We start from the raw sequence: 26,926 nt of genomic DNA on the forward strand, positions 1-26,926 counted from the left end.
TCTGCTGCAGTTTCCACGGTATACATCTGATGAAGTGAGCTGTAGCTCATGAAAGCTCATGCTCAAATAAATTGGTTAGTCTCTAAGGTGCCACAGGTACTCCTTTTCTTTTTGCGAATACAGACTAACATGGCTGTTACTCTGAAACATCTCTTCTGAGTGCCAGTGTTTCCTCCCAGAATCCTGTCTTTAATTCTTTCACCAGTAGTCTGTTTGTGAAAGATCTGTTTCCTGCTCCCAGAGCACAGGATTTCTGTGCCCTTGAAGCCCTAAGAAATACGCACAGATCCACAGTTATTTTCCACCTGTCTTCAAGACTTTTGCTTGGATACAGTATATGTCCATCCAAGTTAAGGACTCCTTTCTGAGCCTGTCTGCTGCTCCTGCTTAATCATATGCAGGTCTTACCATTTAGCTATACAAGCTACCCCTCCCTTTCTTTGCAGCTGTGCACATTCCCTCACTCCCAGACTGTACTGACCTTCAGAGCAAGAGACTGGGGTGAAATGCTGGCCCTGTTGAAATTGATGGGCATTTTGATGCTGACTTCAGGAGAGCCAGGATTTCACTCCAGCATTCAAATATGGGTCACCTGAGAAGCCATGCTGCACAAACAAACCACAGTGGCGGCTTATCCTCTGTGGCCCTCCAAATGGGAAGGTTTGTGATAGCCATACACAGACTTCCATTTTCCTTTGGCCATTGTCACTGTAAACTAGAACTGTTGGCCTTTGTTCTTCCCTAATGTCATTCCCCAGGGAGAGCAGCTAAGGCAGGTCTTTAAATTGTTCAGAAAAAAATTGCCAAGTACCAAAACGCCCTGGGAGGTTAACTTTTTATTCTGTGCTTGTAGCTACATACAAAGGGACTTCCTCACGGATGTCCACTTATTGCTGGACACATTTCCATATTCCCATGGCTGGTCAGCAAAACATCCTGTGCTTTTTAGCTTGCTAGGATCAATACATTTGGAATACAGATCTTCCTTGTTTGGCTGAGTCACAGCTGCACACGCCTTCACAAGCGGAGCTGTATAAGGCAGGTACCTGCCCTTCCCTACACACATTCTGCAGTAAAATGTTCTCTTTTGGGGCCCTGTCCTAGGTGCCTCGCTAACCCAGAAGACCATTGTCCACAGCTTGTGGAGTTGGTTTTGAGCTTTCCCTTTCTTTGTGTGAATCCTTTCTTCAGGAAAACATCTGTTCCTGCTTACTCTGCTCTCAGTTTGCTTTCCCTTCCTTTGGGTAACGTTTAGTTATTGCTACTTCAGTCCCATCCATCTGTACTAGTGTTGGCCAGTTCAGAAAAGATCTTCTTGCCTACTTTCTTCTGCTACTGTTCCCTCGTTAAAATGCTAACCTGTCCGTTTGATTTATCTCTAGTCAGTAAATTGCTCTGGGAAGGTTGATCTAGAAATATGTTTAGTCCTGCAGTTTCTCAACTGATTTGAAGAGCAGATAGCTAAACTTACTGGAAGATCACATAGAATCATAGAATATTAGGGTTGGAAGAGACCTCAAGAGGTCGTCTAGTCCAATCCCTTGCTCAAAGCAGGAAACCAACTAAATCATCCCAGCCAGGACTTTGTCAAAAAACCTCTAAGGATGGAGATTCCACCACCTCCCTAGGGAACCCGTTCCAGTGCTGCACCACCCTCCTAGTGAAATAGGAAATTTCCTAATATTCAGCGTAGACCTCCCCCACTGCAACTTGAGACCATTACTCCTCGTTCTGTCATCTGCTACCACTGGGAACAGCCTAGCTCCATCCTCTTTGGAACCCCCCTTCAGGTAGTTGAAGGCTGCTATCACATGATCACTTCCCTTGATCTGCTGGCAATGCTCCTACTAATGCAGCCCAATGTGCCGTTTGCCTTCTTGGCAACAAGGGCACACTGTTGACTCATATCCAGCTTCTCATCCACTGTAATCCCCAGGTCCTTTGCTGCAGAACTGCTGCGTAGCCAATCAGTCCCCAGCCTGTAGCGGTGCACGTGTTTAGCTGCTTCTGATTGTTGCCTGTTTGCTGTTCTGGGGTGTGCACCAGTTTGGCCCGGAGTAACCTAGTCAAGAAAAAATTTAGCAAGTAAACAGGTCTGTTAGTTCCTGTATGTTAATCTGTAGGTGATGAGGTGAGTCTTGAACAAAGGAGCATCTGCAAAACAAGCTGTTATAAATATGTATTGGATTCCTGCTGGAGCCCTTCTCATCCACCAAGCTTGCTTTGGATTTGGTTACTGCTGTAGATAGGAGTTGATGGTTAGAGGCTGTGAAACAGTTTACATCCTCCTTTGCCATGATCTCTTTATAAATAGGTCTTTTGTGTCCAGTGGGCAAGGAGACCTGACAGCAGCCTGGACCCATGAGCTGCTTACCTTTAGGGGATTCTAGTGCAAGGTGTCCTTGCATATTAGTTGTTTGCGGTGTTGTAGCCATGCTCATCCCAGGATATTCGAGATAAGTTGGGTGAAGTAATGTCTCTTATTGGACCAACTTCTGTTGGTTAAAGACAAGCTTACACAGAGCTCTTTAAGAATAAAAGATATTACCTCCCCCACCTTGTCTCTCTAGTTCCAGGGACCAATACGGTTACAATAACATTGCATTAAATTCTGGCATTCTCAGCCCAAGGTATAAAGTGACGCCTCATTTATAATTCTTAGCACTGAATACCAAGACTTCTTTGCTTGCAGACTTAATTAATATAACAGTAGTAGCAGGAATAGTTGAAGTTTTAGTTTTTGTTTAGCCTAGTTTTTTATTCTTTGTACTCAAAACAAAGAATGTTGACACTTCATTTGTGCGTCAAAATAAGTTGTTCTAAGTTATGTCCATTAACGTGTTTAAAATTGACTGGTTATTTTCTCTGTAAAATATTGTATATTTCCTTGCATATTAATTATGATTCTGTGAAGTAATTTTTGCTTCAACAAGAATATACTGAACTTTCAGAGGTAACTTGGATTCACTATATTTTTAGAAAAGTATTCTTTAAAGGTAACTTTGATCTCCAACTTGAGATCCTTAGGTGTTATCACAACAGGATCAGAGTCCCCATTGTATTGGTTAATACGAAGAGACATGAGAGGGGGAATTGGTCACAATAACATCAAACAGATGTGTGCATGGATTAGTTGTAGGTCTCAATAGTCACAGGTAGTAACGGCTTTTAAAAGCTGAGCAGTTGAGTGTCAGGCTGTTTAGAAATACTTGCATTTTGCTAATATCTATAACACTAATGGAAACTTCAGCGAAAGAGATGCTGAATCTTTATGAAAGATAGTCTAATCTATACCTTCAGTTATGGTGTGAGAACTCTCAGCACACCTCCAGAGATTCTCCTAGAATACTCCAGCAAAATCCAGGAAGACCAGACATAATATCCCTGATATTTCCTTGATATACAGAGAGAGCAGACCCTCCCATATATGCTACCTTACATTTTATTTCAGGATTTAAAAAAAAAATATTCCTTTTATATATCATAATGAAGAACAAAAGGCACAGTGTCAATTTAAAACAATCCTTTGTAGGCCTGCTTTACATTATTGAGACTTGTACAGTTTTTGGTCCATCCATTTACCTCTAGTGTGTACACTTGCTTTAAAGATTAAGGTATGTCTCAAAGTGTAGATGTGTATGCAAGTTCTGAGAATGTTTGTGTTCTTTTTCTTGGTAACTATGGGAATTTGTCTAACAACTACATTTCTCCACCTTTTGCTTGTTCAGTACCCAAAATCCTCTCTCTGGTTTCACAGTTGGTTGCTGTGAAGTTGTCATAAACCTGAATTGTGACTTTAGGGGAGGAGCTGATGAGTAGTTCAAAAACAATTATCTTTACATGTTAAATATTTTTCATAATAGAGAAAAAGGGTAACATACAGAAAATATACTGACTGCTAGAAAAATGTGTAGACATCAATAAAAATTTTCTGGTAGCTCTTTTAAAAACCTTGCCACTTTAAACTTCACGTAGTGAGCAGACCTTAAACTGCTGCACAGGCTGCTGGATAGATTGCACCAAGTGAGATCTTGCAATGTGTGTCAGGATTGAGCATTCAGAAATGCGAAAAGCAAGGGAGGAAAGGGACTTGTTGGTTGCAGATATTTGATCCGTTTTTTAACTTGAGTGCTGGATACCTCTTGTTTTGTGGTGTCTTCAGCTAATGTTCATAAAGATTGCATGTGTTTTTTAAATACCATTTTGGGGTCCTAGTTAACGTGGTGTTTAGGGGGCCAATTACAAATATTTTTGTAGTAATAAACTTAGGCTAGAGCAAAACAGAAAATGCTTAATTCCAACATTAATGTTCCAACATTTTCCCATCTTTCTTGAGTGCATCAGGAATGCTTTTCTCCTTAGAATGTGATGCAAAGCTCACTGAAGTTAATGGAAAGACTTCCATTTATTTCAATGGGCTTTGGATCAGGCCCTCTTCATTGCACAATAAAATCTCATATGATGGTTCTTCCAAAATGTTTCACTTTTTTCTTTCTGAATCGTTCTAGTTAAAATACATTGCTTATCATGAAAGTAAAATATACAGGCATCAGGCAACCTTTCCCACAAAGCTTCATGTGCTCTTTAACCCCAAACTGCAGCAGTGCCTAATCCTCCATTTACAGGCTTCTGAATGGAGGTGAACGGTTGCCGCTGTGATCAAATATGCTCACAATCCTGGACTGCGAACACCATTCTCTTCCACTTGTGAGCCAAATGCAACTTGGGACTCATCTCCAAGTGGTACCTAGAAGATGGTTAGCCATGCCATTGCTGCCAGTCTGAACTGTCATTTTAGAAGAATGGTATGCATCAATCTGTGTGACCCAAGTCAAGGAAACACACCAGGGAGGCCGTATTTCATAGGCAGCAACTCAGAGTATTGGTGGTATAGGATGACAGGTCTTGCTCATGACACTAACTCTGGCATACACAGAGAATTCTAATCAGAAGGCAGGCCAAAGACTCTCTTTCTTAATGATAAGGAGTACTTGTGGCACCTTAGAGACTAACCAATTTATTTGAGCATGAGCTTTCGTGAGCTACAGCTCACTTCATCAGATGTTTACCGTGGAAACTGCAGCAGACTTTATATACACACAGAGAATATGAAACAATACCTCCTCCCACCCCACTGTCCTGCTGGTAATAGCTTATCTAAAGTGATCAACAGGTGGGCCATTTCCAGCACAAACCCAGGTTTTCTCACCCTCCACCCCCCCACACAAATTCACTCTCCTGCTGGTGCTAGCCCATCCAAAGTGACAACTCTTTACATAGTCAAGTCGGGCTATTTCCTGCATAGATCCAGGTTTTCTCACATCCCCCCCACCCCCATACACACACAAACTCACTGTCCTGCTGGTAATAGCTCATCTAAACTGACCACTCTCCAAGTTTAAATCCAAGTTAAACCAGAACATCGGGGGGGGGGGGGGGGTAGGAAAAAACAAGAGGAAACAGGCTACCTTGCATAATGACTTAGCCACTCCCAGTCTCTATTTAAGCCTAAATTAATAGTATCCAATTTGCAAATGAATTCCAATTCAGCAGTTTCTCGCTGGAGTCTGGATTTGAAGTTTTTTTGTTTTAAGATAGCGACCTTCATGTCTGTGATTGCGTGACCAGAGAGATTGAAGTGTTCTCCGACTGGTTTATGAATGTTATAATTCTTGACATCTGATTTGTGTCCATTTATTCTTTTACGTAGAGACTGTCCAGTTTGACCAATGTTGATCACTTTAGATAAGCTATTACCAGCAGGACAGTGGGGTGGGAGGAGGTATTGTTTCATATTCTCTGTGTGTATATAAAGTCTGCTGCAGTTTCCACGGTAAACATCTGATGAAGTGAGCTGTAGCTCACGAAAGCTCATGCTCAAATAAATTGGTTAGTCTCTAAGGTGCCACAAGTACTCCTTTTCTTTTTGCGAATACAGACTAACACGGCTGTTCCTCTGAAACCTTTCTTAATGATAGATATTTTGAAGTTTGGTGGTTGGCTTTTGTCTGCTCCCACCCCAGAGTTTACTTGCAGTTTGCTGTTGGTCATCTTCCAGAAATGTTGGATTTAATTTAATACTTCACGCTTCTGTTTTTCATCTGAGAATCTCAGTGCTGTCAAAACACTAAGAATCCCTCTCCATTAAGCAGAGTGCGGATTGGAAGGTCTCAGAGCTTGCCCAGGATCGCTCCTCAAGTTGATGGAAAAAGATGAGCAGAAATTTGCTGTGCTTAGTTCAAGTCCTCTGCTCTAACCAGCAGACGTGCTGCCTTCCAATGCACTGGACATGCACAGATTAAAACAAATATATTTTGTAACTGGGGAATAGCTGGGCCCTATTCACTGCCATAAAATGACATCTAATAGTCTGTTTAAAATATGCAGTAATAAGCATGTAAAAATGTATTGAGCTGTTTCTCTCTTCCCCCTCTTCTCCCCCCCCCCCATAATACAGATGGCTTTACATTTAGTTAAGTGTGCTTTATGGATAGGGGTGAAGTGTAGGAAGTACTGTTCTCCATTTAAAAGTGAATTATCTCTCTGTATAAAAGAAGCAAAGCATACTTGTTGAGGTCATCCTGAAAGCATCATCACTAAAAATTATCTGCTGATGCAGAAAATTAGATTTATTCTTATATTAGCATTTCCATAAAAATACAATTATATACAAATTTATATTCTCTAAAAGCTTGTAGTAAACTAGGCTTTCAGGAAAATAGGACACTTATCTTTTAAAGTCCAGTTTCAAATGGCCAGATGGTGCTTACAATATGGAAGCATAAAATTAGTGAGGTGATTCATTGTCTCTATTTTTTTTTAAAGGCAACCTGAGGTAGGAACCTTTCTTGTTGTTCGGTATCATTCCTGCATATTTGTCTGTCAGCAGAAACTACAGCCGTTGCCGAAACATTTCATTTAGTCATCTGAGGTCGATTCAGAGAGTTGTGTGGATAGTCCCTAGTGGGGGGGTGTGTGACCATTATTTTAAATGTGAAATTTAACCACCAGCTCTGCCTATTCAGTTGTGCTTCAAAGAATATTAAGAGCTAACATACTTGTTTCACTGGGTATTCCTTTAGGTTCCTCCCGTAGTTGCCCAAAGGCTGTGCATAGTGCTACAACTTTGTACTGTTAACGGCATTTGTTACAATGTTGTGGACCAAACGTTTTCTGAATTCAGAAATAAACAAGCCATTTTTCATAGTCCTTAATTGCAGTTAAACCATTAATTTGTTTGTGCCACTAGATACAAGAAATCTTATCCTGTTGTCATCCTGACACCTTCTGATCTCTGGCAGGGAGTGGATGCTTCTTTAGAACACCAGTCAGCTAAGGGGGAAAAGTCTGTTATGGATGGTTGCATACAGTGAGATGCTTGCAGTGGTAACTGTTCCTGGCCTGACTTCCTGATCTTAATCTGTAGTACTTCAGCCTGTATAATATTAATTATTTATTATCATGGGTGGTTTGTGTAATGGCACAGATCAGATCTGCTCTGTTTCTTTCTCCGTCCCCACCTCTACCCCATGACGTCTGGCTGTTTCTCAGTTACATAGTGATGTCTCACCTCCGTATTGAATTCTGTGTGTGAGAGGAGCCCTAAGACTTTTATAAAAGTATTTCTTCCAATCGCCTTGGCAAGACAAGGGCAGCTCCCGAAGCACAGTGCTAAACAAAAGCTCAGCTCTGTGCTTCACAAATCAGATCAGGTAGTTACATGTTTAACCTTTGGGCACTCTTTGCCATCCACTCAGGAGAAGTTTCAAAGGGAAAAGATGTTGGCATGGAGGATATATGTGAATTAAGTTTTGATTAAGCTCCTCGGTGAAGAGAAATCCAAGTATTAAAAATTAAAAACCTAGTAGTCTGCAACACATTGTGTAATTCAGTGGGTTTTTTAAAAAAATGCTCTTGTGTTTTCCTTGTGGTGTCAGGTTTTTTGCTTCATTCTTGAGTAAAACCAGCTTTTTATGTCAGTATGCTTTTATAGTTTAAATTTATTCTCATTATTCCTATATTTCCCAGTCTCACGTCTTTTGACGTGTTCTTTCAACGTAATCTTTCACCTACTGTAATGTAGGGTGCGGAAGGGGAGGCAGGGGGAATTTTTGGCAAGAAAACTGGTAATGGGGAGTGGGACCTTTGCTATGAGAGAAGCCTTTCCAACTCATGTTTTATGTTCTTATTAACCCTATGGAAACTTTGTACAAGAAATCTGGCCCAAAAACACTTCTGCTGAGAGTCTGTAGTCCCCTCAGATGTTCTCGCATTTTCCCAGTTCTGTTCCTACTTAATAGAAGCCTCTAACTCCCTGGCGTCCTTCCCAGCCTGAGGTCTGCGTTGAACAGGGCAGTAGTTAGCGCTACATAGTCCAGTTGCCTGCCTGCTCCAGTAATAAACTGTAATTTTAAAGGTTTCAGAGTAGCAGCCGTCTTAGTCTGTATCCGCAAAAAGAAAAGGAGGACTTGTGGCACCTTAGAGACTAACCAATTTATTTGAGCATAAGGTTTCGTGAGTATTTTCACTGAGTATAGTATTTTTCACTGAATGCATCCAATGAAGTGAGCTATAGCTCACGAAAGCTTATGCTCAAATAAATTGGTTAGTCTCTAAGGTGCCACAAGTCCTCCTTTTCTTTAGTAATTTTAAAAAGAGTATTTGAAGAGTTGAAACTTAAAGAATTGATCTAGGTTTGAATGTCAAGATCCACACCCGAACAAATTTGTATATTTCCAGTTCTTTTAAATCAGCTCACATTTTTATCGGTGTCTAAAAACTTAAAGTACTTTTTTTAATCATTAGCCACTAACTTCTCGAAAGCGCCTGTTTGAAGAAAGCAATGATTGAGATTTAATCTTTGAAGTGAGGCAGTTTAAAATGATCAGCAATGACTTTAGATAAATATTTAATTCACTCTTCTCCAAATACACATAAGCCAACAGATGTGCCAGCCTGTCACAGAACTCCAAACCACAGAGTTTTTTAAAAACACCAATTTTAAAAAAAATCTTTTGGTGGCATCTCAGCTCAACAAAGCAAAACAAATCCAAGTTTAGAGCTTAGTCTTTTCATTTGTCAGAAATTTATGGTTTTTTAGATAGTTTTGTGTATTGTTAGTTTAACCAATTACTGTCTGTATTACCTGTCTGAGCTTTCCTCCCCTACTCCCCCTTCTTTCTGGAGTTGGAGTAGTAGAAATGATTCATCATGTCACACTTGGTAGTGGCTGTACTTTGTTTGACTTCTCTGTGTGCGCTGCGGAGTGGATTACTGTGATTAGTGCTTTTGCAGCTCTAGTCGCCTGCTGCTGAGCATTTCATTGCTAGATTTATGACTCTTTACTTGAAAATATACTGTGGCTCTAAAGCTTACTGACAGTTCTGGTATGTCCTGCTCATGCTGCACAACAAAATTGTGTTGATAAATGCCTTTCTGTTGCTATAGTCCAAAGTTGGTGATGTGAGCTACTAATCCGTAAATTCACTTTGTTGGGATGGAGGCGACCTAGAGGGATCCTGAGGAATACCCCACTGTACGGTGCTCCTAATTCAGTCATGCCTGTGCACAACCTCGCTCCATGAAAGGCCTCGGTCACGCTTACCTCTGTCTGAGAGCCTCACACCTATTCCTCCAGATACTATTGTTAAAGAAAAGGAGGACTTGTGGCACCTTAGAGACTAACAAATTTATTTGAGCGTAAGCTTTTGTGAGCTACAGCTCACTTCATTGGATGCATTCAGTGAAAAATACAGTGGGGAGATTTATATACATAGAGAACATGAAACAATGGATGTTACCATACACACTGTAAGGAGAGTGATCAGGTAAGGTGAGCTATGACCTGGGGGGGGAGGGGAACCTTTTGTAGTGATAATCAAGGTGGGCCATTTCCACACAAAGTAAAACTATTTCCCCCCCCCCCCCCCCCGCTGTTCCTCAGAGGTTCTTGTCAACTGCTGGAAATGTCCCACCTCGTTACAGTGTATATGGTAACACCCATTGTTTCATGTTCTTTGTGTATATAAATCTGTTCTCTGTGTATATAAATCTCCCCACTGTATTTTCCACTGAATGCATCCGATGAAGTGAGTTGTAGCTCACGAAAGCTTATGCTCAAATAAATTTTAGTCTCTAAGGTGCCACAAGTCCTCCTTTTCTTTTTGCGGATACAGACTAACACGACTGCTACTCTGAAACCTATTGTTAAAGAGTCCGTGTGTCGGACAGAGAATCACAGGGGTGAGGTTGAATCCAAACTGACACCCGCGCCCCCACGTGGCTCTATCGCTGTTGACTAAAGCAAAAGCCGTCCGTTCCCCTGTTTTAATCTACTCCACATTTATACTTGAGAACATCTCCTCCTTTTATTTTGTAGGCATGGTGTGAATATGCGTTGCTTGGCAGCTCGGGTCAACTATAAGACTTTGATCGTCATCTGCGCTCTCTTCACTCTGGTCACGGTCCTGCTGTGGAACAGATGCTCCAGTGATAAAACTACGCAGGTTCCCCGAAACCTGAACAGTGGCTTCCGAGTCGATGGACTGGAAAAACGAACAGCTGCGTCTGAAAGTAACAGCTATGTAAATAACCTAGCCAAGCAGCAGAGCGAGGAGGCATCACCCCAAGAGCAACAGAGAGCACCCCCTGTTGTTGGAGGGTTCAATAGCAATGGAAACAAAATTTTGGGACTTAAATATGAAGAAATTGACTGTCTGATCAATGATGAGCATACAGTTAAAGGGAGGAGAGAGGGCAATGAGGTCTTTCTGCCCTTTAGTTGGGTGGAGAAATACTTTGAGGTTTATGGGAAAATTGCTCAGTATGATGGCTATGACAGATTTGAGTTCTCTCATAGCTACTCCAAAGTATATGCACAGAGAGCACCTTACCACCCTGATGGAGTATTCATGTCCTTTGAGGGCTACAATGTAGAAGTTCGAGATAGAGTGAAGTGCATAAGTGGTGTTGAAGGTAGGTGGTGTATGTATTTTACAACTGAATGAAATGCATCTGAAAATTGGCTCTCATAATTTGGTATTCAAGATGTTTGTTTTCATTTTCTCAGCCTCCCTAAGAAAGAATGGGGATGTGAGTCATGAGTGACATCGAGTTTTTTCTAGTCTGTCCCTTACTGTTCCTCCAGAGTCATCCTGACAGCTCTAATTTTGGTTTACAGCGGACACCTGCAGCACTAGAACGTGCTCTGATGCTTTACTAGCACCCACGGAGAGAGATGACAAACCGTACGGCAGAGCTCTGCCATACAATAGCCTGTGGCTAAACCGTCTTTTGTATTTTGTCTTTCTGTTGTATTTAACAAGATTATGAATTTTATTTGTTTAGGTTTATAAATGTCTGATTTAGCACAACAGTGTAAGCTTCTGCTTTGGAACATTTTTAGAGCAAAACAATAAATGTGTACAAGCAGAAAAGAGTACAAGGTTAGATTCTTCCAGATCTAGGTTAGCCTAGCACAGGTTTTATGCAACAAGGTAACAGAATCACTGCGATTTCTGAAGACCGGATAAGAGTATTTCTTCAAATTGGAGAGTTCATGCTTTTCTGTGTAATTACAGGAGAGATTTCGAAGAATGGTGTGAGCTGAATGGGAAGGCATTTAAGCCATTAAAGCTTTATCTCATAAGACTCTGAATAAAATTACAGGACAGTAGAACTTTTCTAATTTGCTGAGCCACTCAATCGATAATTCGTACACAAACAGCTCTCATTCCACTCCATAGGAAAGATTTAATAGCAGAAAACTCTAACAAGATCTCATAACTAACAATTAATTACTTTTACAAAACGTACTACGGAAAACTTACTGGCATACTGTCATATATTATAAATAACTAAAACTAAACTGCACTTGTGAAATAAATGAACAAAGTGCATTAATGTGGTGGTGTATTCCTGAGTTTTTCCTAACAATTAACTTACTAGTTTGAAAAATTCATTAATTTGTGATGTTTCATTGTATGCTAGTATCAGTTCTTACTTCCAGAGTAGGGTCACTTCTAAACCCCTGAACATCAGTAGATTAGTTTTGTTTTAAAAGATGCACAGGAGTGAGTGAACCATGTCTGAATTAATCGTGATACGATGTGCTATGATCCTTTCAGGTTATATTATCACATTCCCACTAATTTAGGTATCAACCAAGCAAATACTATTCTATCTTTTCAGTCAATGTATTAAATTACTTTAGTCTCTGGAATATATTTTGAAAAAATATAAGATGCCCTATCAAACACATTTCTAAAAACTACTGTTTTTAATGGACATGGTGTTAAAATATCTCTCCAAAACTACTGAATTCAATTCTTTAAATTCATGTTCTTTTCCTGTGTTCTGTAACTGCCATTTTGGGTTCATTGTAGCTCCTTTAAAAATTCACCATATCTTAATGTTGGGCATTCGCTAGATGACATCTTAGCCCTAATATCTCAAAATGTAGTGGTATCCTCCTCCTGTTTTTAAACGGCCACCTTCCTTTGGAATGAGATGGAAAGAGAGGAAGGACATCTGGAGCTGTTCTTGTGCCCTACAAGAAAGGTGTTTACTAATTCTACACATTCCAATTCAATTGGGTTGCAAGGTGGTCTAGTTCTGAATGTAGACTCGACTCCCACACCCCCCGCCCCGGGCTTGTCTATATTTCAAACACTACCACGGCACAGCTGCAGTGCTTCAGTGTAGACACCATCTATGCTGACAGGAGAGGTTCTCCCATTGGCATAGGTAATCCACCTCCTCAAGAGGTGGTGGCTAGATCAATGGAAGAATTCTTGTCCACCACACACTGTCTACATTGGGGTTAGGTTGGCATAGCTCCATGTGTCGGTGTGTGGATTTTGCACACTCCTGAGAGACGTAGCTATGCCGATGTAAGTTCTGAGCATAGACCAACCCTAAGATGCCTGACCATAATTCGTCTCTGTTTGGAGGAAAAAGGGAGAGTACATGCCTAAGTTCCCTCTAAGCTGCGCAGCTGTGCAGCAGCCTATTAATCGCCACACAAGCGCTTAGGGCTGTGGTGGGGAGAGATGCCTCTCCCCTGGCCCCAAAGCAGCCCCAGACCTGCTGTGGCCCGAGGAGGCGTCACGCATCACCTCCATATTGGTGCACATAACAAAATTCATTCCGCACATACCTGGGAAAAATTAGAGGGAACGCAGGTGCATGCTGAGTCTTCTGACTCTCCCAAAATTACAAATAAATTAAAGACCCAATAAGCAGCACATATGCGCAAAGAGGGGAATTTTTAATGAAACAGACAATAGATTAGAAAGTCCTATGTAGAATATCATTTAGAAAGTCTGGTTATCTACATCAGACTTTCTAATTGATGGTCTATTTCATTAAAAATTCCCCTCTTTGCGCATACGTGGTGCTCAGTGTGCTGTCAGTCTTGGATGTTAAATGTAGAATGTATTTGGAAGATCACTGCAGTTAGTCACTTTGCAGTACTGCTGACTTTTAGGCTGAAAAGCTAAGTGAAACTGCAGTACAAAACCAAGCAAGACAAGTTCTGGAGCATCTCAACTGCAAAATATGTAGGCTCCATGCAGATCTGGAATATGTCTAGCTGCTGTATATTTCAGCCACAAATGATGAATTTAATCAAAGTGTCAAGTGTCATTTACCTACAATCTTGGCTTTCTGCATTATGCCATTTAGAGCTGTCGCCGTGCAATGTGGTGCCAAGAGCCCTAATGTGGTTGGGGAAATAGACTTGCTAGCATCTGGCAGACAGGTTTCAGGGGAGAAATAACTGTGTGTGGGGGAGAGGATGGATATCAAAGTAAAACCGTTTGAAAAGGTTTTAGGTTTCAAATGCAAACTAATAGAATGATGCAAGATGATAAGTAGTTCTTATCACCTAGATGGAATGAAGAAGAGCTCATGTTATATTTTTACCTTGTCTCTTTTTTACAAGGTAATATGTTGCCTTGTGTCCTGTGACCTGGACAATTAATCATGTCATCTTCTTAAATTAACAGCTACAAGTAAAGCTTTTACAGCAGATTTCATCTTCTGATCCCAATACATGCACCCTTAACTGAGAACACTTATTAATACTAAGTGAACTAGCTTCCAGCAGTTGAGATAATACAGAGTACTTAAATATTTCCCTTGATGCTTTTACTCTTCAGGCAGAAGTAGTCCATCAAGTTACTTTCAGGAACACTTACTATTAGTAACATGAAGCACTGATAATCTATGAAAGTGTATCTTCTTTAATTTAGTTTAATCTTTTCATTACACCAGGTTCCAGGGATAGCTAGCTTCCAAGTTGGACATTTGCAAGGGACAAAAATGGTGCAAATGCCACTGTATTTTTCACTTTTAACTTTCTTCACTTTGTGCCATTCAAAGGTTTGAAGGGCTGGAATCCTGTTTCCTACCGGGGGTTCAAAACACTTTCCATTTTAAGGTTCAGCTTTGAGACTTAGGTGGAAGACCAGTAAATCATGTTTGTTAAACTCCAGCAAGTTTTGGAAAAAGTATTTTATCCATGCTTCATGCTGTGTGTGCATTTCCTTTCATGTTACCATTTATCCAGATATTGGCATATAAATTAGAACCTCTTTCCATATACTAAGGCTCCTCTTGCCTTCCCCATTCAGTCAGTGATGTGACATGTTTATCATTATGGCTGTGATAATGAGGGTGTCCTCACTGAATGGACATTAGTGAGTGCTTTGGGCAGAAGGAAACTGATTACAAGGTGGGGGGAGCTCTTTTTAAGCACATCATGGCGGTTGGTCATGACGGAGAATGTTAGAAAATGTGTATTGACGAATGAGGTTTCAAGAGCACTACATTACGCAGTGAGCTTCAGTTATACAAATTACCAGGTTGTAGCAGGTCTCTGGGGGCCCAGCTGTTAGCAGATGTTGGAGCTCTGCACAGATGTGCCAGTTAATTCTTATTGACTGATTTTGGTAGATGTGACTTTTTAATTCCACTTCGAATATAAAGGGGGAAGTGGCTTTCTCCTCAGAGGCAACTAGGGTCTGGGACGAGGATGCCCTTGCAGAGAAACCCTAACTCAGGGGACAAAGGTTTAGGTTGCCATGTTTTTTATTTATATGTTGAGCTAAACCTGAAGAAGAGAAGTTTAGATCAGAGAGTATGTGTAAATTCTGCAAAGAGCAGGGTGGGGGAAATCTCTGATTACACAGACATTATTTCAGGATGTATTTGTAATAGCTTTATAGTTTGGGAGCTGTAACAGTTTAGATTTGCAAGTATTGAGTAAAATTGCAGGTTCAACATGAAAAAATGCTAGTAAAATTCTACTAATGTTGTTTTACATTTAATTTGCAAAGATTTATGTGGTATTAGAGGGATTTCATGGTCTCCAGAGTGGAAGGAAAAAATCCATAAAAATGTTTGTGTATTAAAGTCTTGTATTCCAATAAGCAAGTAAATGCCCGGGTGTGGTAGAACATAGTGAGAACTTCACTTTGCCTTCTGCATCTGGTCGGTTTTGATATCAGTTTTTAGTATTTGCAGACCTTGGTAAAAAGGAGAGTAATTTGTCTGTGCCTGAGAACTAATGGTGAAAGCTACTTCTGGTAAATGGCATTTATTTATGTAAAACTGTGGGGGGAGAGAAGGGGAGACAGAATTCTAAACTCTATTTTAAATGTTCTAACAATTATTTGTGTTTTTCCTATATTACAGGTGTGCCATTATCCACACAGTGGGGACCTCAAGGCTATTTCTACCCAATCCAGATTGCACAATATGGGCTAAGTCATTATAGTAAAAATCTGACTGAGAGACCACCTCACATAGAGGTGTATGAAACAGCAGAAGACAAAGACAAAAGCAGCAGAGCCATTGATTGGACTGTACCAAAAGGCTGTTCTGTTTCAACCGTACCTGATAAGTTCAGGTTCACTAATGTTAAACAGTTTGTCGTTCCAGGTGTGTTGTTGTAACTACATCGCAGATAAGCCATTTGTGTCAATTTTGTGCAGATGTTACCACGGGAGTCCTTTATTAAATACATATGTATATAACCTTGTTGACTTTTCATCTTTGAAATCTCACCTGAAAACCTGTCTTCTCCTTTGTCTGTCTCTTATTTTCCTTCTGTCTTATCTCTCAACTTTGTAACTATAAAGTGAACAGAAGCTGTATTATAGAAGAGATTTTACCACACAGATAAAGAACAGAAAAGCTCCAGATGAAATTCTGCAGCCTTTAGTTGCCATGCCTATCACAGAACTAGGAGGAAGCAAATAACCTGGGAACCAGTCTGTAGAATAAGAAATGGGAGTAAAATAAATTCCACAATCTTAGTGCTAACGAATTACTGATAGGGTGAACCTGCAATATCCTCTTTACAGGCTTAACTGCATGGACTCCATCAGTGTTTCCATTATCAATCCCTGTGTTCTAAGATTTTTCATTAGAATGTAAATGTTGCGCTGAAACTCAGCATACAAGTTTTACGATATTTAGTTTGTCAATTCAGGCCTTCCTAAGTCTAAGGAAAGAGGAGAAGCTGGACTACATGTGGCTTCAGGCTTTTTTAAATGTTCTATTTCTCTGTAACAGTACTGCAGATTCATGCAGCAAGGGTTAATCCATAAGGTGGGTTTAGCATGTCTTGTACATGTATTAAAATAACCAACGTGTTCAAAACCGTCCTGAACTGAAAGATGTACTACTGTTTAATGGAGGAAATCAAGAATGTCTAATTCTGTAACCTGCCATCTGTTTCATTATGCATGAGCTTTCATGCACAGGATGGCTCTGGAATCGGGCCCAAGGTGTTCAGGTATTCTTAAGGGATCTAGCACAATTGCTTTATGCACCTTTGCTGGTAGAATCTGACCCTAAAACTCCAAAGTAGCTGATGATTGGAGGGTCATCTCAGCATAGGAGGATCCTCCAGTGGTGTAGTGGCTTCCTGCTGCCAGTGTAAGGGAGTATGGCTGGGAAAAAGCTATAACGAGGGCTTCCCTGTGCCCTGCTGAGTCCCAGCTACCATGTAAGTCCCTTGGGGGTGTTTGAGGTAATGTCAAATAGCCTTCAGGCTGCTCTAAGTGACACCCAGCTACAACTAGCCTAGGTGGGGAGCGAAAGGTTACCTTCCCAGCTGCACTGTCTGCTTGGCAGCTGTAGTCAATGTTTGAGCCTTTGTTCTTACCGAGCCCCTCTGAGTTTTCCCAGTCTGTATGTATATACCTGTTAAGACACTATGTGCCTATGGCTCCTTTCTCCACTCAGTGTTCTAAAATATACTTTTACTTCCTCTGAGTTGTCATATACTGTTTCATACGTAACAAAACAAATCATCAATACAACAGAGTGCATTATTTTATGCAACATTTTCCCCTTGTACTAAGCCTCATTAGTAAGGACTGAATGTATTTTTCTCCCTAATCAATACCCATTAGAATTAATGAGTCCATTACTTAAAAAGACAATGAAGTAATTTTAGTCAGCACCTTAGGCCTGGGTCTCTAAGGAAAAAGTTGTTAGAACACTCTTGTGTCTTTGTAGTACATAAATATAAGGAAGAGGAAAGGTTATAAGATCTCTTATGTATTCTCCCCTCATCCTTTATTGATGGCAGAGTAATCTTCAGACCTTGAAGGCCACAGTACGAATCCACTCATCTTAGATGGCCTTAAGTAATGGATTTATAGGTGCTTAATGCAGTACAAGTAATGGGCAACCTTTAGGGGTTTTTTGTTTTTTTATTTGGTTCTGAACTTTTTGCCCCTCTTCCCATAGTGTTTTGTATGGTAGAAAGCAAAAGGAATAAGTAGAAATGATAGATGGGGACAGTCAACTTTTTAACATTTTTTATAAAGAATTAATTTTACGTAATTTTGTTGGTGGTGTGTTAGTCATTCACAGAAAGAAGAACACTAGTGTAACAAAGCACTGCTATTTCTCTACTCCAAAGGCAGACGCTGAACTTCAGAGCTTAAAGGAAATAAAGCTTTATTTTAAAAAACATAAAATTCAGTCATAAAGGCGATACGATAGAACTGACATTGTACAGTGCAGCATATGAAACTACAGTCTTGATGCAAAGCATAATGGATTAGTTTGGTAGATGGGGAAAGCCTTGTATTCTTGAGGGAATGTGGGTCATAACTCAGTTGTTGTTCCTAGAATTATTTATGGGGTATTTCACACATCAAGGAGCACAAGCACAGAAACAATCACCTTTCACACATGAGAATTTTATTCCATTAAAAACATTAATTTAAATGACTGTCTTTAAATGTTTATCATACCTCTGTGCTTTCAAAACTACAAGATCTGTACAGTCTTACAAACTAATTAGCTGATTGATCATCTACTACAGTTTTGGGGGGATTTGGTTTTATACTTAAAAGCTAATGTGTGAGGAAACAGGGTTTCTTTATGGTGTGTTGCTTTGGAACCTTATTTAATTGTTGACATACGTTTTAAAAAAAAAAAGTAAAACCAGACAGCTGAGTTTTGCCCTTGTAGGGGTTAATAAATTAAAATGTAAACTTGCTTTGTGTTCATTTTTCCACTAAATTAATCAGTTCCCTGCTCTTGCAACTGTCAAGCAGGCAAAACCTCAGCTAATAGATTTTAATTTTGGTCCCAATGGATCTCTAACTACCTGTTTCTTTCTCAGTTCTCCAAGCTGTTTTGCTTAATGTGGCTCTAGTCTGAAGTGTGACTAAAAATGGCAAAGCTGGGGCTCCATGTTTTTTCCCCCTCAATTTCCGTTTCAAATATTTTTAGTTTGCAACTAGAAAGAGTTCTTTTCTAATAAGCTCAGTAGAATCTGTGTAAATCAAGTTGGGTTCTTTCCTTCTGGTGCATCACCAGTAACAGATGTACTGCAGGCCCAATTAGGTCCTCAATTATGCTTGTGCAACACCCATTGCCTTCAGTAGATTTGCACAGTTAGCTGGTGGGCCCTGCGGTGGAACTTGGTAAACATCTAAGCTGATGACAGTAGAATCTGCCGTGGGGAGTTTTACCTTTTATTTTAGCTATACAAGCAGGGGTACTGGAACAGTTTGGATAGTGGGGGTGCTGAGAAGCATTGAATCAAACTGTAAACCCTGTATAGGATGGAAACCACTTCAAGCCAGGGGGTGTGACAGTACCCCTAGTTTCAGCAACTATGTATACAGTTTTCTGACTGGGGAACTGAAGAGAAGTGGGCAGTTAATAATCTGTTGGCACAAATCATGTCAACTGCTTTATGTGACAAGTTCCAGAATATGTAATGCCAAATTAGTGTCAGACACCCAATCTGCACACACAAAATCGGATTTTTATTGAAAGGTGACTTACAATGTAAAGTGACTCTTTCTTCTGCTTTTCTTTCTTTGAATCATAACCGGCTGGAACAAATTGCCCACACTGTGTTACTAGAATGCCAGACCTAATTAGGGTAAGATTTATTGTAGCTAGAGGGGTTTATATTTTTTGAATTGTGTTGGTTGGTTAGTTCATATTGCGGTCTACTATGGATAGCTTAATACTACCAAGCATATTTCAGGTTCTCAGTGATGCAGTCCATCTACCTCTTTTCATCTCACCCTCTCTCTGTCTCCTCTTATGCCAGCTGTCCTTTGCCTGAAGAGTCCATTTTGGCATCTGCGTTACATCCGGGGTATTGACCAGCTAGCATAGGATCCTGAAGAAACCATTTGGCCAATACCTTGGCACTGCTCCTAGACCGAATGCAGCAATGCACTAATGTAGAATAGAGGAGGGAAATTTTCCCTTATGGTACGGGAAGTCATCCTTGACCCATTAATTGATGCTGTGTTCTTAATTTAGTAATAAGCAATAATGAACTGACACACACAATGGAAACACAGATTTTAGGTTAAGTGCCCTTGAATTATTTCGGATTTTTATCTGGCAAACCTAATTGCATGGTGTAACTTCCTTCTAAATGTTCTATTAATATACATCCTGGCGGATCATTTTTTACCCCTAACCACTTTCATTTGTGTTTTGTGTTTTTTCCAGAAAATACCGAAGGGGCGTCTCTGCAGCTTGGGAACTCAAGAGATTTTATTATTTCTTTTGACCTCAAATTCATCACAAATGGGAGCATATCTGTGGTTCTAGAAACAACTGAGAAGAACCAGCTCTTCACCATACACTATGTCTCGAACACTCAGCTGATTGCTTTTAAAGACCGAGATATTTACTATGGCATTGGACCTAGGACCATTTGGAGCACAGTCACAAGAGATCTGGTAACTGACTTAAGGAAAGGAGTGGGTCTCTCCAACACAAAAGCTGTGAAGCAGACAAAAATAATGCCTAAAAAAGTGATTAGGTTGATCACGAAGGGAAAAGGCTTTATTGATAACGTCACTATATCGACAACTGCCCACATGGCAGCTTTTTTTGCTGCGAGCGATTGGCTAGTGAGGAACCAGGATGAAAAAGGTGGCTGGCCAATTATGGTGACACGGAAGTTAGGGGAAGGGTTTAAATCTTTAGACCCTGGCTGGTACTCTGCTATGGCACAAGGGCAGGCCATTTCAACGTTAGTCAGGGCTTATCTGTTAACAAAAGACCACACATTCCTCAACTCAGCTTTACAGGCAACAGCACCTTACAAGCTCCCGTCAGAGCAGCATGGAGTGAGAGCTGTCTTTATGAACAAACATGACTGGTATGAAGAGTACCCAACCTCTCCTAGCTCATTTGTTTTAAACGGTTTCATGTACTCTCTGATTGGACTGTATGACTTAAAAGAAACTGCAGGTGAGAAGCTAGGGAAAGAGGCAAAGTCTCTCTATGATCGAGGCATGGAGTCCCTGAAAGCCATGCTTCCACTCTATGATACAGGCTCAGGAACGATCTATGACCTCCGTCATTTCATGCTCAGCTCTGCTCCCAACTTGGCCCGGTGGGACTATCACACCACCCACATAAACCAACTCCAGCTATTAAGCACGATCGACGAGTCCCCAATTTTCAAAGAATTCGTCAAGAGATGGAAGAGCTACCTTAAAGGTGGCAGGGCAAAGCACAACTAGAGCTCACAACCAAAACCCCGTTTCAGCTATCTGCTGTTGACGGGAATTATTGGACTCATTAAAGCTAAACAAAGGTACATTTTAAAAGGTTGCATACTAAGTTTTTTGTGGACTATTTCAAAGTGGTCCTCAAAACTGATCTTCAGAAAGTAATTGCATTCCAGCGTGAGAATACTTCTATCTGGGTGGTAGAATTTGAGGCAGGGGTCCAGTCAAAGGATGGAATAAAAGCTGGTACTTTAACGTGTTTACCTGCCCATATAGTGTTCCATAGCGAAATTATTCGCACTGGACAAAATCCATTTGTACTCCTGGGTTTGTGGGGGAAGTTTTTTATTTTTCCTTTTTGTAGGAAAAAGATGATTTACAGAAGCCATACAGGTCTCTAAAGTCCAGCACTTGCCTGAAAAGTTAGTATGTGGCCTCTTTTAAAATGGAATTATCTGTATATATGTTGGAAACAGAATTACAGATCATGTGATGTAATGCAGTAAATGTGTATTTACTTGTAACCTGGGTAGTCGACAGTGTGTCTTTTAAAAAGTGTTTCTTTAATACAAATTCTGTTCTTGGGGGGAGAAAAATACACAAAATTTGTTTTAAATTCTATATATTGAGGAATATGTTGAACATATGGTTTCTTTAAAGATGTGTAAATGGAAAACACACACAGCCAGCATTCAGGCTTCTTAAATTATGTAAGCACAACTCAAAGTGGGATTAGTTGACTGCACAAAAACTGCAAGCATGCCATTTAAATTTGAATTTACAGTTGTATTTGAGGCTTGCTAATCAACATTCCCCCCCATGTAGTTGGAATCTCTTGTTGTGGAATCTGATGTTTTGTACTGTATTTTCACCCACACTTGAGAGGTTTCTGTATCAATATTTTTTCTAGCAATTTAATTTTTAAACTGTTTTTAAAAAGTGGATCAAGCATTTTAAATGTTAATTACAATCTAGGTCTCTACACTTAGTTATACCCACAATATTGGCTTAATTTTTTATATTGATTCTCAGTTGCTCTGACAACTGAGTACTTGTGCAATAACTGAATGTGTCGAACCCATGCATTCAGTGACATACATTATTGTTCAGAATTAACCTGAAATTTCCTTTTATATTTATAAAGTCTTTTCAGTAGCCATTACAGTCTTTCATGTCAACATGTGTAGTGCCCGATCAGATTCACGGCCGTGAAAAACCCATCGTGGACCATGAAATCTGATCTCCCCCATGAAATCTGGCTATTGTAAGGGAGGGGCAGGGCTGGGGGTGTCCCAGCCACAGGGCCTCCTACCATGGGCCGGGCTCCAGCTGCTAGTCCCAGCCCAGGCTGGAGAGGGATGGGACTACTTCTTCCACAGCAGAGGCTGCTCCTAGAGCTGGGTCAGACCCGCCTCCGGGAACCTCTTGCGGCTGCAGGAAGCACTGCAGCTGCTTGCTGCGACAGCCCCCCGACCTGGGCAGAGAGGAGCCCCCCGACCTGGGCAGAGAGGAGCCCCCCGACCTGGGCAGAGAGGCTACAGCCCTAGCTGTCAGCCCCCGATCCTGGTGGAGAGGCTGCAGGAAAGCCTGGACACATGGTAACCCACCTCCCCATACCTTGCAACATTTGCTTCTGTGCTGCTGGTGGCCGCAGTGCTGGCTTTAGAGCTTGGCATCCAGTCAGCAGCCGCTGCTCTCCAGCTGCCCAGTTCTGCTAGCAGCAGCGCAGAAGTGAGGGTGGCAATCCCGCTGCCCCGTTCTGGGTCAGGTCCCCCACAGTTACAACAAACTGTAAAATTTCAGATGGAATCATATGAAAGTGTGAAATTTACTATTTTTAAAATCCTATGAAAGTGGAATTGACTAAAATGATCCATGCATTTGGTAGGCCTCTAAACATGTGTTTTGCCTCTTTGTAGTTCGGAGAGAGTAAACAAACCAACTCATGTCATTGGACCAATACTGTTTTTAGGGTAGTCTGCATCACTAATATCTGCTAATATTTTGGTCAGTACAGATTATGAATCCCAGACCTTTAAGTTGTAGACACATTCCAGTATGGTAAAGTATACACACTAGTAACAGATTTTTTTTTTTTTTTCCGCTTGGTCCTGTTGTATGTTACTTATTTCTTGTGTGATTTAAAAAAAAAAAATACCAAGGAGAGTTTGAGTGGGGAGAGATGTTTGTATCGGGGACAAAATAAATTCAAACCACTGAAAGGAGAGATGTGGCAGATCACAGTAAGACTTTAAAGCCTTTTCTGTTTTGCTCACCAATGTATGAAACAGGTTTGTAGCTCTTTTGATCTTTGCAAACACACATGATCGTATTGATTCCTACAAAAAGTAGATGTCACAGCAGAACTATTTTGAACCCTAAAATCTTTATCAATACCAAAGTGTTCAGAGAGGAGATTTTCCTCAGATTACAAAAAAGGGGGGAAAAAACTACTTCTGCGATGGCTGATCACTATCTGAGAGTGAAAGAGAGATCTTTCTGGTGTGTTTCCTCAACATTATACCCATTTTAGATTTGGAGACTCAAATGAGAAGGTTTGGGTACTGCTTCTGTGACAAATATCAGTGCCTTAACAATGTGAACACCTTTTCCAACTGAATTAGGAAAAGAGTGTTAAAAACAAATAGTGGCATTGGTCTTTCCATGTTTCATACCTCACATTGGAGTCCATCCGGCAGCAGACAAATAGATTTGTTAAGAAACATAGGTTAGTCATTTCAGCTGAGAAACTGATGTTGTACCATTCTATTTTTAACGCAGTCTCCATTGCATTTTTGTTGTTTGAGTGCATATGCATGTAAATTAAGCAATCAACCAGGAGTGCTTATGGAACCTAACGCATGGATTCCTCTTCGTTTTTAAAAAAGAAGTGCGCTGTGGGAGAGCATTAATAGACACCAGTGCCGGTAATTTCATTTATTTGACTTCACTGTATAATAATCCCTTTTGTACCTCTGTTTTTAAACTGACAGAAGATCTCCGATGCTAAGATCTGTTTAACCCATTCGCTAGGATTACTGTACGTGTCGGTTTCATTAGAGAAACACAGTGCACGTGGGTATGTGCAAACCAGAGACACAAGCACAACTGTACAAGCGTTTTTCTCGGCCATTGTGTGAGACACTCACTGAAAGCTGCTCTTGTCACTCACTTTGTAATTGTACTTTATTCTTTTCTACATTTTACATGGGGGGTACACACCATGTGTTAAATATGCAATAAATTGTTTACAGGGTGCCCTTCTAAAGGGTAGTCCTTTGTAAAGCTGTATAGACTTTGCAGGTTAAGCACAATGTGCACATGTTAGTTTTATATACAGCAGGACAGGATTTTTTGCAGAGGGAAAGAGGTCCTATTATGTTTATATACCAAGTAAATGGATCAACATTTGTGCTTAATGTAAAGCTGCTTTATAAAATTGTAAAATAAAAATTTTTATCTTAAGACATGGTTTTGGGTGTTACATTTTAATTGGCATATATATATATATATCAATCAATCACCTGCATGAGAAAATGTAATTGCTTGATTGCACATAAGTAAAAACAAACCCATTATGTGGTTAACAGTCTTCCTAATGGTTTGATAAACGTCCCCTTTCGGGATACCGTATCCTCGAAGCAATGACCCTCTATGGCAGGACTGGGCAAACTTTTTGGCCTAAGGGCCACATCTGGGTATGAAAATTGTATGACATGAAATTGGGGGTTGGGGTGCAGGATCCGGCTATGGGTGCGGGCTCTAGGATGGGGCAAGAAATAAGGAGTTCAGGGTGTGGGAGGGGGATCAGGGCTGGGGCAGGGGATTGGGGCACAGGACAAGGTCAGGGGTTCAGGCTCCGGGGAGCGCTTACCTCAAGCAGCTCCCAGAAGCAGCAGCATGTCCCTTCTCCGGCTCCTATGCAGAGGCATGGCACCAGCTCTGCGTGCTGCCCTGTCTGCAGGTGCTGCCCCTGCAGCTCCCATTGGCCACGGTTCCTGGCCAGTGGGAGCTGCAGAGCTGGTGCTTGGGGTAGGGGCAGTGTGTGGAGCCCCCTGGATGCCCCTACATGTAGGAGCCGGAGGGGGGACATGCCACTGCTTCTGGGAGCCTTGTGGAGCCAGGCAAGCCCCCGACGCCGCTCCCCGGCTGGAGCTCGAGAGCCGGATTAAAAGGTCTGAAGGGCCGAATGCGGCCCATGAGCCTTAGTTTGCCCACCCCTGCTCTACAGTGAAGGTGGAGCAGGCTCTTTCTGCCTCTTCCTAGCTTGCTTGTTGTGGCTTCTTTTCATCTTTGAGGTGACTTCCACTCATACCTCTGATCCCCAGCCTCCCAAATAAGCTTGATACTGTCAGTTATTTCCACTAAAGGGCCCCAGAACCTAAATATATTTAATTCTCATACTGTTTGATCATTGAACAATAAACTAATGAAGCAAATGGATGGTCTGCATTTGCTGTAATCTATACAAGAGTGTTACCAGTCTCATCTTTACCTATAGCTTTAGCTAAATACGTCTTACGTAAATGTCTGCCTTACCTGTAGGTATAAAAGTTAAACCTGTTAAGCCTTTTTGTTAAGGCTACTAAAGTTTAACTTCAATTGAAATTGCAACAAAAAAGGAATTGGGGGCCCCTTGAATTTTATTCTGCAAAGCTTTTACTGTTCCATGACTGAAGTGAAACCTCCTGCTTTAACACACAGGGACAGCAAATTTAGAAATACCTTGCTAGTCGCTGCTGTGGCCTCGGTCACTATTAGCTTGGAGGTGAAAAGTCAGATTTTTAGCTTCAAAGAACATTCTGACCTACATAAGTATGTAAACCGCGAGTTAATGTGTCTTTTTAACAACTTTATACGATTCAAATAGCTAGAACATGCCTCTGCTACAATGATGCAGATTTTCCAGCATCTTTCCTCAACTATTTGGACAAAAGTATTGATTTTCATTACTTAGCAATTTGTTGAGAATGTCTGAACTGAAAATAGAAGTGAATTTAAATATGTTGTCTTGGTGATGAATTTGAATGTTTGCTGCTCAATTTGTGGTGAAAGGAGATACATTTACCATCTGCCTACAATGATTGATAACTTGCACGTGTGCATTACGTTTCCTGAATGTTAAATAGTTCTCTTCTATAACTTACTAATCCTTTTCCAAAAATGGAAGGAGCTATTTAAATGACACAAGTGCTCAGCATTTTAGTGTGTTAAACAAGGTTTGTTTTTGCTATGCTGAAGTGCGAATGGTGCTACAAATGAGTCTTTAGGACAGTACAGTGCTCTTTAAATATAGCATTCTTTAATATTTAATCTGCAGCCAGGGAGATTTAGGTTAGATATTAAGAAACCCTTTCTATCTATAAGGATAGTTAAGCTCTGGAATATACTACTAAGGGAGGTTATGGAATTCCCATCATTGGAGTTTAAGAACAGGCTGAACAAACATCTGTCAGGGCTGGTCTAGGTTAACTTAGTCCTGCCTCAGCTCAGGGGGCTGGACTTGACTTCTCAAGGTGCCTTCCAGCCCTGCATTTTCTAGGATTCTATAGCCCTATAGAGGAGTTGTCAGTAAGTAACTCACATAACCGTCACCAGAGGTTTAGCAATGTGAAGACCACAGTCTTTCTTTTGTCATGCTACAGTCTTGCTTTAAAAATGTGTACTAGCAGGAAGGCAGGATGGTGGTGACACGGGTTGATCTAGAGCAGGGGTGGGCAAACTTTTTGGCCTGAGGGCCACATCTGGGTATGAAAATTGTATGGCGGGCCATGAATGCTCATGAAATTGGGGGAGGGGGTGCGGGTTCTGGGGTGGGGCAAGAAATGAGTTCAGGGTGTGGGAGGGGGGCTCTGGGCTGGGGCAGAGGGTTGGGATGCGGGAGAGGGTGAGGGCTCTGGCTGGAG

At 40.9% G+C, this 26,926-nt stretch overlaps 1 protein-coding gene across 5 annotated transcripts in view; it reads left to right on the forward strand.

Annotated features, from left to right (window-relative positions):
- GLCE (glucuronic acid epimerase) overlaps positions 1 to 24,485 on the forward strand; it is a 108,140-nt gene extending 83,655 nt beyond the window's left edge. For all 5 annotated transcript variants that reach the window (XM_048866851.2, XM_048866853.2, XM_075133260.1 and 2 more), the window contains 3 exons: positions 10,379 to 10,974; positions 15,697 to 15,942; positions 20,008 to 24,485. In XM_048866851.2, coding sequence (XP_048722808.1) covers positions 10,392 to 10,974; positions 15,697 to 15,942; positions 20,008 to 21,032 — 1,854 coding nt within the window. In that variant the 5' untranslated portion in view covers positions 10,379 to 10,391 and the 3' untranslated portion in view covers positions 21,033 to 24,485. The remainder of the gene's footprint in view (positions 1 to 10,378; positions 10,975 to 15,696; positions 15,943 to 20,007) is intronic.
- Positions 24,486 to 26,926: the final 2,441 nt, after the last annotated feature.

Source organism: Caretta caretta, chromosome 10 (assembly GCF_965140235.1).
Source record: "Caretta caretta isolate rCarCar2 chromosome 10, rCarCar1.hap1, whole genome shotgun sequence".
Taxonomy (NCBI): domain Eukaryota; kingdom Metazoa; phylum Chordata; order Testudines; family Cheloniidae; genus Caretta; species Caretta caretta.